We start from the raw sequence: 12771 nt of genomic DNA on the forward strand, positions 1-12771 counted from the left end.
GCATCCCTGACATGTTCGACAAACACGTGTCCTGCCTCCATCTGGTTGACTTGTTGTTGACCCATTCTTGGCATCAATGTAGCCAACCTATAGAATGTAGTGAGAAGACAGATGAAATCGGAAGATGTCGCGTTTTTAACAACACGCGTTAATCCCTCCACCAAGTTTGTCGTCATTTGACCGTAACGAAAGCCCTCGTCAAAACTTTGAGCCCATTGCCATGGTTCCATGCTACCCAACCATTGTCGGAATGATGTGTTCGTCTGACCTTCCATGTCACTCTCAAGCCGAGTCATCCTCTGCTAAAAAATGTGTGGTTCTAGCTCGTAAGTCGTGTATGTATTAAGACGATATAAGTTAAGTTACAGTCTCGCCATAAAAAAATGTATGTTATATATTGAAATGATAAGGTTGTTCTTTACCCATTTTCACAACTTGTCTCTTCCAATCTGCATTCTTATAATCTCGATGAAAGTTAGCCGCAATGTGCCGTATGCGATAGCGGATCTCCATGGTACACCGTAACGCCTAATGGCGGCAATTAATCCTTTCCTCTATCGAAGATGATGCAAATATTATCATTACTAATTACATACCTCCGCAGATTTGTAAGAAAGAATTCCCACGACTCCATGTTTTCTTTATCTACGATGGCAAATGCAATCGGTAGCACGTTCCTGTTCCCGTCTTGAGCAATCGCAATAAGTAAGATTTGTGTATATTTACCGTATAGCCATGTCCCATCCACTTGCACAAATGGCTTACAGTGGGGAAATGCACGCACACATGGATCAAATGTCCAAAACATCCGTTGGAAAATCCTTTTACCCGGTTGCCGTTGCTCATCCGGGCCATAATAAGGTCGTGTCTGCAACTCAATGACAGTCCCTGGTATGTACTCCCTCATTGCTGCAATCCATCCCTGTAACTCATTGTACGATGCATCAAAATTTCCGTATAATTGCTCCATTGCCATCTGTTTAGCTATCCATGCCTTTCGGTATAATACTTGATACTGGAATCGTGCCTGCATTTCGGTAATTAATACCGAAACTTTAATGGTCGGCATGTCTTCAACCATTGGCATGATGCATGTACAGATAGTTTTCGAATCAAGTTTTCGATGATCTTCTGTCATTCGTGTTGAAGTACATGTGTGAGGCTGAACAAATTTTCGTATCTCCCACATCCGAGACTTCGGATAAATGCATTTCGATCCGCCACTTGCGACCTTCGCCGACTTCCAACACTCTCCAATATATAATGTCGGTTTAGACTCGACGACTTTGTAGTCTACTGATATATTCATACTATACCGCTTAATGGCAAATACGCACTCTTCTTTACTTTCGAATCTCTGGCCCACGAACAACTCCTCAGGATCAGAATATATGGCCATCTGGTGAGCAGGTAGTATCTCAGGGTACTCCGGGAACTCGGCTGCATGCGCCGCATCGGGGTCTATCCGAGACATGTGTGCCTCAGGATTATTGTGTATCACAATACGACGGATCTGGTTCCCGACTAAAGACGCATTAATATTTCCATCCTCGTTCACACCTTCATCGTCAATATCATCTGGGACATCATCCACGTCGGGATCACTATCAATATCGACTTCATAATCAGAAGGATCACTACTTCGGTATACATCATCACCACCCACATCAGTATCGGGTATAGCATTAAGATCAATGTCAATCCCATGTGTAGTTGATTGACTACCAACGTATGATATCGGAACCACCGTACACGGCTCTTGAGGTCCATCTTCTTCACCTAATGGAGTTGGATCTTCTGTTGACTCCACAATAGCTAACTCAAGAAATAAGTGAATCGGTGCATTTTGGTTGCTATGGCGAAAAAGAGCGACCATTGTCTCCACATCTTCATCGCTCTACAAGTTCCATTTCGTAAATTTTATGGGATCCATCGAAACTGGAAACTTGTAGAAAATTTTTGAGATTCTTCTTCCATAACGTCTATAAATTTTTTCACTAATTTTTTTCTTCATATCATCAAACGAGATATTTCTATTAAATCTCATTGCAACTTGTTTATGCATTCAAATATACATCCGACGCTTGTTGTCAAAATTTCTCCATCGAAATAAACGCATACGAAAAATTTGTTCTCCATCTTCAATACTAGATCTGTTAAAAAAAGTTCAAAATTCTCACAATTTTCAAAATTTTTGATGCAAAATTTTTCATTCAAAACCTAGCAAACAAAATTATTTATCTAACAAAATAACATTAAATAATAAAATTTCTAACAAATTTCTACATTCTATTTAAAAATAAATAAATTAAAATACCTTGTTTTTCTTCTTCTTTCTCTCCTTTTACATCTACTAATTTTTTTACTAGTTTTTTTGCTCATGCTTTCCCGGGGAGGGGGTATATATAGGGGAAATGGGTTGCGCCTAATGAGGAGGCACCACATGTTGCCCCTACCTGATAGGCGCGACATGTTGAGCTTGTCAGGTAGGCGCGACATGTGGTGCCTTCTTAGGAGGCTCAACCCGTATTTTATTAAAATCTATTTTCAGTATATAATAAATTTTTATACCAAATAGGTGAAAAACCAATAAAACCACTATATAAACTAATCATAAATTACTAATAAAATAGCTATAAAAATACTTTTTAAAATACATTATAAAAAATCACAATACAATAATACATTACTAAAAATACCATTTTAGAAATTAATTTTATTGCACCAATATTTACAAATTTTATTACCCTCAAACTCTAATACTACTTTCACCAATATCATATTTTTCCATTCTCTTTTCTAATTTTTATTCTCAATCTCTTTTACTTTCAATTTTCTAGTCTCTTGACTTCTAAAAATTCTAAATTATTTTCTTTACAGTTACAAATTATTTATAGCAAAATATTGAACAAAATAAATTTAACATTATTAAACTAAACAAAATAATTTAGAATATATAATCTTAAATTATTAATAATTTAATTTTAAAATAATTACAAACATAAAAATTTATCTAATAATTCTACATTTGTACGGTTTCCTCATTCATAAGAGTAAAACCTCGATTATATTAACATAGATAATACCCTCAATGTATAGATAACACCTAAACCCTCTTCATGCTCTTCCACCAAGGTGTAAACAAGATTTCGAAAATTTATTCGTTTAATTTTATAAATTATAAAAAATTTTCAATCAATTATTTGATTCAATTGATTTTTTGCCTAATTTAATTGGTTCCAATAATGGAGGTAAAAAATTGTTTTGAGATCGAAATTAAATTATATATTTTTACAATAATAAAAATATAATTTCATCAGTTAATATTTTATTATTTTTATATGATTAAATTAGATTTTTATTATTTTTTAAAGAGTTAAAGTATAATTTTACTATTATTAATTTAAAATTATATAAATTATAAAAATGTAAATGAAAAATTTCTCATTATAGGAGAAAGCAGACACCCTTGTCAACCTCTCTAGTTCTACCACCGATTCATTCATAGTAGTTTTAGGTCATGTCTTTCTTAAGATTGATATATTGATTTTATTTTATTCCGTCTAAGTTACACAATTATTGATAAAGAAATTATGTAATTATTTAATATCAAAAGATATAAGATGCAATTATTTTAAAATTGCTTTTATTATAATAAAAAATTGAGTTTCTAAAATAGTAGTAAATTATAACAATTGAAGACACACTATACCTATACTTTTTCTCTGCCATGTAATGCTTTTTCACGCATGATTTGGCACCCCTTATTCATATAAATTAAATCTTGTTTGAGTAATTAACCAAAACAAAACAAAGAAGAAAACAAACAAAGAAAAGAGAAAGGACCAGTCAGAGTCAGCAACAGTTGCTGCAGGGTGTGGCGCCCCTGCAGCAGGCGCCACATGTGGCGCCTCCGGGTCACGAGCGACCCGTTTTTGACCGATTTTTTTAAAAAATATAATAATAAAATAATAATAATAAAATATTTTAAAAAATTTATTAATAAAATAATATGTCGCGCCTGTTAAGTAGGCGCGACTAAAAAAAGTAACCTATTTCGGTAAATAATCTATCTGACAACCTATTTTCGTATATAATAATTTTTTTTATATTAGATTTGTAAAAAACCCGAGAATAGGGTTGCTCTAAAAAGCATAAAACTCGATCCAAACATTTATGTTAATGCTTACCTGTACTCCACTCTACACACAAAACACTTGCTATAAATAAACTGATGACCCATCACTTTGCTTCTCACTTCCATTTCTCTCTACTCAACTCCACGCAAATGGCCCTCTTTCTTTGCGTCTTATTCCTTCTCCTTTCCTCTGCTTCTGCTTGTGATCGCTGCCTGCACCAGTCCAAGGCTGCTTATTTCTCCAAAGCCTCTGCTCTTTCAGGTTTAGCCGCAATTTGTTTCCTTTTTTTCTATCAATTTCATTAATACCCAGAGTTGTTTTAGTGGGTGACCTTTGTTTTGTGGGTTTGATATTGCAGCGGGAGCTTGTGGATACGGTTCCTTGGCTTTAGGTTTAAGTGGTGGACACCTTGCTGCTGGTGTTTCTTCTCTTTACAAAGATGGAGCCGGTTGCGGTGCCTGCTTCCAGGTTTGTATAATTCAGTTTTTATTCTTTTTTTCTTATGATGGAAGTTTGAGTTTTGATTTTTCTTCATATTTGGGTAGATAAGGTGCAAGAATTCAACTCTGTGCAGCAGTGAAGGGACTAGGATCACACTAACTGATCTCAATCATAATAATGAAACGGACTTTGTTCTTAGCAGCAGAGCATTCATGGCGATGGCTAACAAAGGCATCGGCCGAGACATTTTGAAACTTGGGATTGTCGACGTGGAATATAAAAGGTAAACATGAATTAAAAACATTTCTTCATCTAATGGTTTTGTTACAACCACCACACAGAAAACTCGAGTCACCTATGGGGCAGCAGCCCAGCAGGCACATTAATGCCTATAACGTTCTAATATGTTTTTTTATTACATCCCTTTTTCCTATGTAAATTATTAACTTTGATTGACATCAATATTATAACTACTGAAACATTGTTTAACATTGTTTATGTGAAACAGGATACCTTGTGAATACAAAAACCAGAACTTAGCTGTTAGAGTTGAAGAATCAAGCCAAAAACCAAATTACTTGGCAATTAAATTGATGTACCAGGGTGGTCAGACTGAAGTAGTAGCCATGGATGTAGCTCAGGTAAGTTTATTTAGTTCAAGAGTGTTTAAACTTAAAAAAAAAAGTAAAAAAAAAAGAAGAGTGGGCTAAAACTATTAGCTTTATATCATTCCAGGTTGGGTCTGCAAACTGGAACTTCATGAGCAGGAACCATGGAGCAGTATGGGACACAAGCAGAGTCCCAAATGGAGCCCTGCAATTCAGATTTGTGGTGACATCTGGGTTTGATGGGAAGTGGATTTGGGCAAAAAGTGTGCTTCCAGCTGAGTGGAAAACTGGAGTTATTTATGATTCTGGAGTTCAAATCACTGACATAGCAAAAGAAGGTTGCTCTCCTTGTGATGACAGCCACTGGAGATGAGATCTTAGTTTGCCAATTACACATATAGTGAATTTGAATGTTTTAGAAGATTAAAGAAAATGAATATATAGATAGATTTTCCTTTTCTCTGTAATTCAACAAGTCTAATATTTTTTCCATCATAATAAAATTCTGCTACACAATCAATGGTGTTCATATTCTACTTATTTTCTTTTAAAACCTGTTATTGTAACTTATTTGCACTTTTTTTTTTTTTTTTTGTTCCACTTCAATTACATTTATTATTATAGCCAAAAAAATATAAATTTTTATCAAAAGAAAAGAAGAAGCAACATATATGGGCCTAAAAGTGGTTGTTCAGGCAGTAGCATGAGAATTTGCTAAATCTTCTATTGGGCCACAATTTGGAAACTAGGCTCATTCTAATTCTACGGGAAAAGCTCAAATGGGATCCCAAACCAAAATAAATACCAATACATAGAAGGAAGCCCCTTGTTCACCATTTTTTTACCTCATAAGGTAAGTCGTTAATTTTCAGTTCTTGTCGGATTTGATATTTGACTAAATTTAATCTTCAAATAGTTTTTATTATCCTCAATTATTTTGGTTAAAATGAAAATGTTAATATACTTTTTTTTTCTTAAAAGCACATTTCTAATACTAAAAATAAATATTATCTTGACATGATGAGTTAAATGAATAATTTAATAAATATCTTTTTGAATTGACTTTTGAGGATGTTGGGTAGTTGGATTAATGAATGCTATCAATACATTTAACCCCACCTCGACAAAAGACTAGCTCAATTAGTTGAATAAACATGCAGTGTTTATTCTAGATTTTTGGAAATCATAAGTTTGAGTAAATTCTCATAGTTACTACCTGTTTTTTTACTTTTTACAGAGAAAATAGTATGCTTATAGATCCAACCAACTTCGATTTCAAGAAGCCTGACAATACCCTAAACCAATGACCCAAATCAAAATTTCGGATATTAAATTTTATTTGTTCTATTGTCTCATGCAATGATAGCCCATTTCTTTAAAGGTTATCTTTTTTATTCGAAATATTCTAAATTTATGTATTTTTGGTTGGATATAAATGTATTATTCATAAATTTAAAATTTAATTTTTGTATTATTACTTTTAGTAATTTAGTTTTTTATTTTAAGATTTTAAAATTTAAGTTCAATTGTTACTACTGTTAATTTTTTGTTAAATTTATTGATATGACATTTTAAAATTAAAAAGAAATACTCACTTGATACTAATGTAATTAAAAATATGACGTTGTAATAAACTTGAATATAAAAAATAATTTTAATAATATTAACAATTGGATATAAATTTTAAAATGTTAAAAAGTTAAAAGGACAAATTTTTAAAATAAAAATAAAAAACTAAATTTTAAATTTAAAAAAATACAAAATTGATCACATATTTTAATGGAAATGTTAATATGTTTATGTATGTGATAGTCATGTCATATTTCAATTATTTTATCATTTTGTGATTGTGTGTTTTCTATTTAGTTCAAATTTTGTGCAATTAGTCATAGCTATTTGATTTTAAGTTTAAATTTATTTAGCTTTCGACATAGTAATTATATTCCTTTCTCGAATTTGTAATGATAAAAATTTTAAATTTATTTACTTACTAAGCTTTCTTCTAAATTAGTGTAGAATTAACTAAAACTATAAAACACCCTTAATAAAATATTCACATAACATAACTACTAAATTTTAAAAACAAATCTAATTTTTTGGAATAAAAAGTAATTCAAATTCTAAAATCTAAATGATACATGAGACACCCACGTATATTACATAATATAACTAACTTCAATAAAACTTAACAATGAAATGCAATTCATGCATCAATATTAAATCACAAATTTGGCTTCTTCTTTTTTAGTAAACAGATTGCTTCTAATAACATAACTAGTTACATATCAACATTATTAATCAAGTATATTAGTCATGTTTTCATATTATGAGCAATATCACTTTATTAATGAAATCACATATTGATGAGCATCGAAATCACTAAAAATAATTCTTACATTAAAATAACTCTAAATAGTAGTAAAGAGTGGTAGTAGGGTTGAGTCCACAAGGATTGATATTATAATCAACTTTCGCGTTTTAATTTGTGATCAGAATTTTTGTCATGTCGATAATTGTCGCAATAGTCGTGTCCACGACTCCAAATGGACTTGTTGAAAAATAAACAAATAAATTAAGGGAGTTTTGAAATGTTTAGAAATTAAATAATTGAAACAGCATAAATAAATAATTAAATAAATTAGAAATAAAATTAAATTAGGAAATAAATTCGAATTTTGTAAACAAAGATAATAAGCTTTAACCCTAGACTCAGCGGATTCTGGATTTTGAATCGATCATCGAAAATTAATTTTTCTCCTTCAAACAATAAGCTGCTTATAGCAGTTAAGAATGTCCTAACCGCCAATTCTTCTTTTCGTAGCTGCTCTAGGTACGACCTGCAAGCCAACCCTTACCAATTATCTAATTGAGATACACGCGTTCCCGATTCAATATTCCGGTAGCCTTGCGTTTTGAAGAACCCAACTCGAATTAATGGCCTTAACCACGTAGGTTGTTTAAACCCGATCACTTTTCCCTTGATTTGTTCTCAGAGATCTGAATACTCACAGCCAACTCGTTTCCCCAACTATTTGCAAACACGACTCCAATCCAACGGGCTTTTTGATTTGAAATCGAGTTAACTTTGTCAATCCCGATACTTAGGAAAATAGTGATTGGAAGGATTTTTAATACGGATACGTATTTCACGATTCTTGACTGAAAAGAATACCAGCCTAAAGCTAAGTTAGGATTTAGTGAAACATGGATTTAATCATGCTTTGCTTGGCTATGGAGTGAATTTGAATGAAAATGGTGAAAGTTGAGAAGGGAAGGAATTTGGAAAGCAATTAAACAAATTTTGCAAAGACAAGAAAATGGAAATGGGAGTAGCAGTATACTACTGATACATCAACTTGGAAGGAAAGGAATAATTCTTATTTAATTCCAAGTGAAATCAAGTGCCTTTTCCAAACTACCATAAATGCCCTATATATACACATATAACTTACTAAATTTGGCCTAACTACCCACTACATAATTAAAATTAAATAAAAAATAAAATTAGATTTTCTTCTAATTTTAGCTTTTACAAAGTCAAAAGAAATTTGACGAGTCCTTGGCTATTTCCACGTTTCTGATTTGGCCCCACTTTATTGACTGTGTTGCAAATTGGTCTTTTCTGCTCATTTTTAACTTGTAGCATCCCAATTACATTCCTAACAAGATTAAAACATAAAATCATTAATTTAACAAAGATCAATTCAAGAATTAACCAATTTAAACACAAAAAATCATGTAAATTTAACATGTTATCATATATAAATTATCAAACATATACTATTTCATTTCCAATTCAAATTTAAGTTTCCATTTCCATTTAATTGAATATCGCTTGATGGAAATATAGTAAAACAGACCCAGAAATACGAGTGAATAAGTTGCTCACATAAGCTGACTTTATAACAGGGTTACTCACACAAATTGACAATATATCGAGGTTACTCATCAGGGATAAACCTACAATACATATAATCTGATAATCTGCAACAAATGTTAAACCTTGTTATCACATGTAAAATCTTCATTTTATCACGTGTATAACCCTATTGGAACGTAAAACATTTCCAAAACTTATACTAAGTTCACACAAGCATCATTTCCACATATATATATCATTACAAATCATTATATCTTATCGTATAATTCATTTACCTGTCATGTAATAAATCAATTTTCATATTAAAAGGTTCGATGAAGAGGAAGGATCGCGGTGGTAGGGGTGGGCTGGTCACGGTGGTTCGGTGAGGGGGAAAGATCGAGGTAAAAGGAGAAGTCATAAGAAAAGGAGGGTGTTCAGACGATGGTGACAAGGGAAGATGGAAAGGCTAGGGCACGGGGAAACAGAATGAGGGCGAGAGTGTTAGGACGACGGTTGCTAGAAAATGTGAAAAAGGGGAGAACGATTGCTAGGTTTATTTTTGGAAGGTTGGGAGGGAAGACAAAATGAAAAAAAATTAATTTAGGGTTTGGGTTAAAAAGAGGACACGATCGTGTTTAGGCTCGTGTGGGGCTTCCTCAATCCGTGTGTAATTTAAAATTTAAGCTCAGTCTTCACATGACCTCAGACACACATGTGTGTCCAAGCCGTGTGTGATATTCTTTTGTTTCTCCCATACTTGTGTGCGAGGTTGTGCGAGCATACGGTCTCACACACACCTGTATGACAAGCCATGTCTCGCACACAGCCATGTCTATGGCCCGTGTAACTCATTGACTCGTAATTAAATTTAAAAATTAACTCCAATATTCATATGCCTTTGGACACGCCCGTGCGTCCAGGCCGTATGTGTCACACGACCATGTTACCAGGCTGTGTGGACCACCTCAGGCCATGTAATGATCAAAATTGGAAAAATTAAGGCCCAAGACTCACACGGCCATGTCGTCAGGCCGTGTGTGCCACACAGCCGTATCTTCAAGCCATGTGACTCATTGTTGAACACCCATTATGCATACGGCCTGGGACACACCCGTGTATCCTGACAGTGTGGTTTGAAAAACATTTTTTAAAAAATAATTTAATTAATTTTAAGATTAACATGAAATAAAATTAAAAGAATTAACAAAATTTTAACACTCGGGTTACCTCTCGAGAAGCACATATTTAGAGTTTAAGCTCGACTTTACCTTGTATGCGAACTATTACAATGGTTCTCGGAGCTGACGCTCTACTTTCTCTTTATTAATTTTAATATCAAGATAAGGTTTGAGTCGAGTATTGTTTACCTTAAATGTGTTAAACTTAGAATGTGTTACCTCGACTGTACCGTATGAAAAGACATTCAGTACCATAAATGAGTTCGATCCGTTTGACTTGAGATTCGAAGGGGAAATTCATGGATTCGTTTTGTCTAGCAGTATTTTGTCCCCAACCATAAATTGGTTCGTCCTCATTATATGCGCATCATGGCGTCGCTTTGGCTCTTCATCGTGTTCTTTAGGTTTCTCCTCAACATGCATTCATTATTCATCTAGTTAATTGAGTTGCACCATTCGCTCTTCATATGTTGCTTAGTTTCTTTCACTTTGACTGAAACATGGCTCCAACACATTTTCACGTGGGATTTCTTGCAAAGAATGTTGAGCCACATGGTTATTAACATTAACATAGCATTTAAAATTATCTCACTCACTAGAGACTCTCACAAAATCACGTGCTTGAAGAGTAATCTTTTCATTACCTACACAAATCACAAGTTCACCCATACCAACATCAATAATAATCATTGCAGTGGATGAATAGGGTCAACTTAAGAACAAAGGTTACCTCACTATCCCTATTCATGTCTAACACAACAAAGTCAACAGGGAATATGAACTTATCAATTTTCACAAGTACATCATTAATAATACCCCTAGGATATCTAATAGTTCTATCTGCTAATTGAATACTCATCCTAGTACGTTTGAGTTTCCCAATACCAAGTTGATTAAATAATTTGTAAGGCATAACATTAATACTAGCCCCTAAATTAGCCAAAGCATTATCAATATTTGAACTACCAATGAGACAAGGAATAGTAAAACTCCTTGGATTTTTAAGTTTGTTTGGTAGTTTATTTTGGAGAATGGTCGAGCACACTACATTAAGCTCCACAGTCGACGAGTTATCTAACTTCCTCTTGTTTGTTAAAAACTTTTTTAAGAATTTGACATAATTTGACATCTATTAAAGAACTTCAACAAACGGTTAGTTAATGTGTAATTTTGTAAGAAGCTTAAGAAATTTACCATGTTTTTCGTTCGTGTGGTCTTTCTTCGATGCGTTAGGATATGACACTCGATTTTTGTATTCTCTGACAACCGGCTTTTACTTTTTCTTACCTTACTCAACCTCATTATTGTTCACCATAATTTCTTACCTCAGTTCTTGTTCAGGTTCAACTAACCCTTGCGCGTTTCAAACAGTAATTGCGTGAAGCTGCTCATTTGGGTTAGTTTCAGTATTGCTAGGCAAGCTAACTTATGGTCTTTCTGAAATTAATTTAGCAAGCTATCCTATCTGGTTTTCAAGTCCTTGAAATGATACTTGCTAATTTTTGAATGCTGCCTTAGTGTTCTGGAAACGCGTTTTTGACACCAAGATAAATTTTGTCAACATCTCTTCAAGGTTCGATTTCTTCTCTTACTGATAAGGTTGTTGAAAGCCCGAAGATGGTTGTGTTTTTTTATTTCCTTGACCACTCCAAGAAAAATTGGGATGGTTCTTCTAACCTGCATTATAGTTATTACTATAAGGGTTATTTTGAGGTCTAGAATTATTACCCATATAATTGACTTGTTCATTCTCTGTGCTAGGTTCGAAGGGTAAACACTATAATTATTCATTCCACCTCTATTTGTATTGCATTGCATCACTGGATTCACCTATATAGAAAAATATAAACCATCAATTTTCTTATTTAGTGCTTCTACTTGGGTTGATAACACAGTGACAACATCTAAATTAAAAACACCGACTACTTTTATCAGTTTCGTCCTCATGACTTACCGTTAATAATTATACAGTGTCATCTCCTCTATATACTCATAAGCTACCTCGGGTGTTTTTTTGTTCAGTGTCCCACCAGCTGCTGCATCAATTAACTACCTAGTCGAGGGATTCAAACCATTGTAGAAGGTCTGAACTTATAACTACAAAGGCAACCCATGATGATGGCACATTCTCAATAAATCCTTATATCTCTCTCATGCATCATATAGTGTCTCTAAATCGATCTGGGTAAAGGAAGAAATATCATTCCTCAACTTAGTTATTTAGTTGGTGAAAAATACTTCAAAAGAAACTTCTCAGTCATTTGAGCTCATGTAGTGATGAAACCTTGTGGTAAAAAGTTTAACCACTATTTTACCTTGTTCCTCAACGAGAATGGGAACAACTAGAAGTGAATGGCGTCATTAATCTTGAAAGTGTCGTAAATTTATAGGAAATTAGCCAAATGAGTATTAGGGTCTTCATCTTGCAAATTATCAAACTGAACATCTGAATTATGTTTGGCTTCAATTTGAAATTGTTAGCAGTAATAGTTGATCTCACAATACTCGATTCAGCCTCAATCAGAGTGGGCTTGGCATAATCA

General features: G+C 33.4%; 2 protein-coding genes and 1 non-coding gene across 3 annotated transcripts; 2 read left to right on the forward strand and 1 right to left on the reverse strand.

Moving 5' to 3' along the window:
* Positions 1-541: 541 nt before the first annotated feature.
* Positions 542-1876, reverse strand: LOC128285193 (uncharacterized). Its single transcript, XM_053022580.1, has one exon. The coding sequence runs from the start codon at positions 1874-1876 to the stop codon at positions 542-544; it is 1335 nt and encodes a 444-aa protein (XP_052878540.1).
* Positions 1877-4222: 2346 nt separating this feature from the next.
* Positions 4223-5704, forward strand: LOC108466475 (expansin-like A2). Its single transcript, XM_017766839.2, has 5 exons — positions 4223-4400; positions 4498-4607; positions 4685-4863; positions 5089-5221; positions 5316-5704. Exons 1-5 carry the CDS (start codon positions 4235-4237, stop codon positions 5559-5561), a joined length of 834 nt encoding a protein of 277 aa, XP_017622328.2. The 5' UTR covers positions 4223-4234; the 3' UTR covers positions 5562-5704.
* Positions 5705-12335: 6631 nt separating this feature from the next.
* On the forward strand, positions 12336-12442 carry LOC128289830 (small nucleolar RNA R71). Its single transcript, XR_008279474.1, has one exon. It is a non-coding gene; the product is annotated as a small nucleolar RNA R71 (small nucleolar RNA).
* Positions 12443-12771: the final 329 nt, after the last annotated feature.

The sequence above is a fragment of the Gossypium arboreum genome, chromosome 2 (genome assembly GCF_025698485.1).
Source record: "Gossypium arboreum isolate Shixiya-1 chromosome 2, ASM2569848v2, whole genome shotgun sequence".
In the NCBI taxonomy this organism is placed as follows: domain Eukaryota; kingdom Viridiplantae; phylum Streptophyta; class Magnoliopsida; order Malvales; family Malvaceae; genus Gossypium; species Gossypium arboreum.

Excerpts from the sequence above, each read along its gene's own strand:
- LOC108466475 (XM_017766839.2), top strand. The coding sequence starts at position 4,235 with ATGACCCATCACTTTGCTTCTCACTTCCATTTCTCTCTACTCAACTCC. Across the intron at positions 4,401-4,497 it reads CAAAGCCTCTGCTCTTTCAG|CGGGAGCTTGTGGATACGGT; the intron begins GTTTAGCCGCAA and ends TTGATATTGCAG. Across the intron at positions 4,864-5,088 it reads GTCGACGTGGAATATAAAAG|GATACCTTGTGAATACAAAA; the intron begins GTAAACATGAAT and ends TATGTGAAACAG.
- LOC128285193 (XM_053022580.1), bottom strand. The coding sequence starts at position 1,876 with ATGGTCGCTCTTTTTCGCCATAGCAACCAAAATGCACCGATTCACTTA.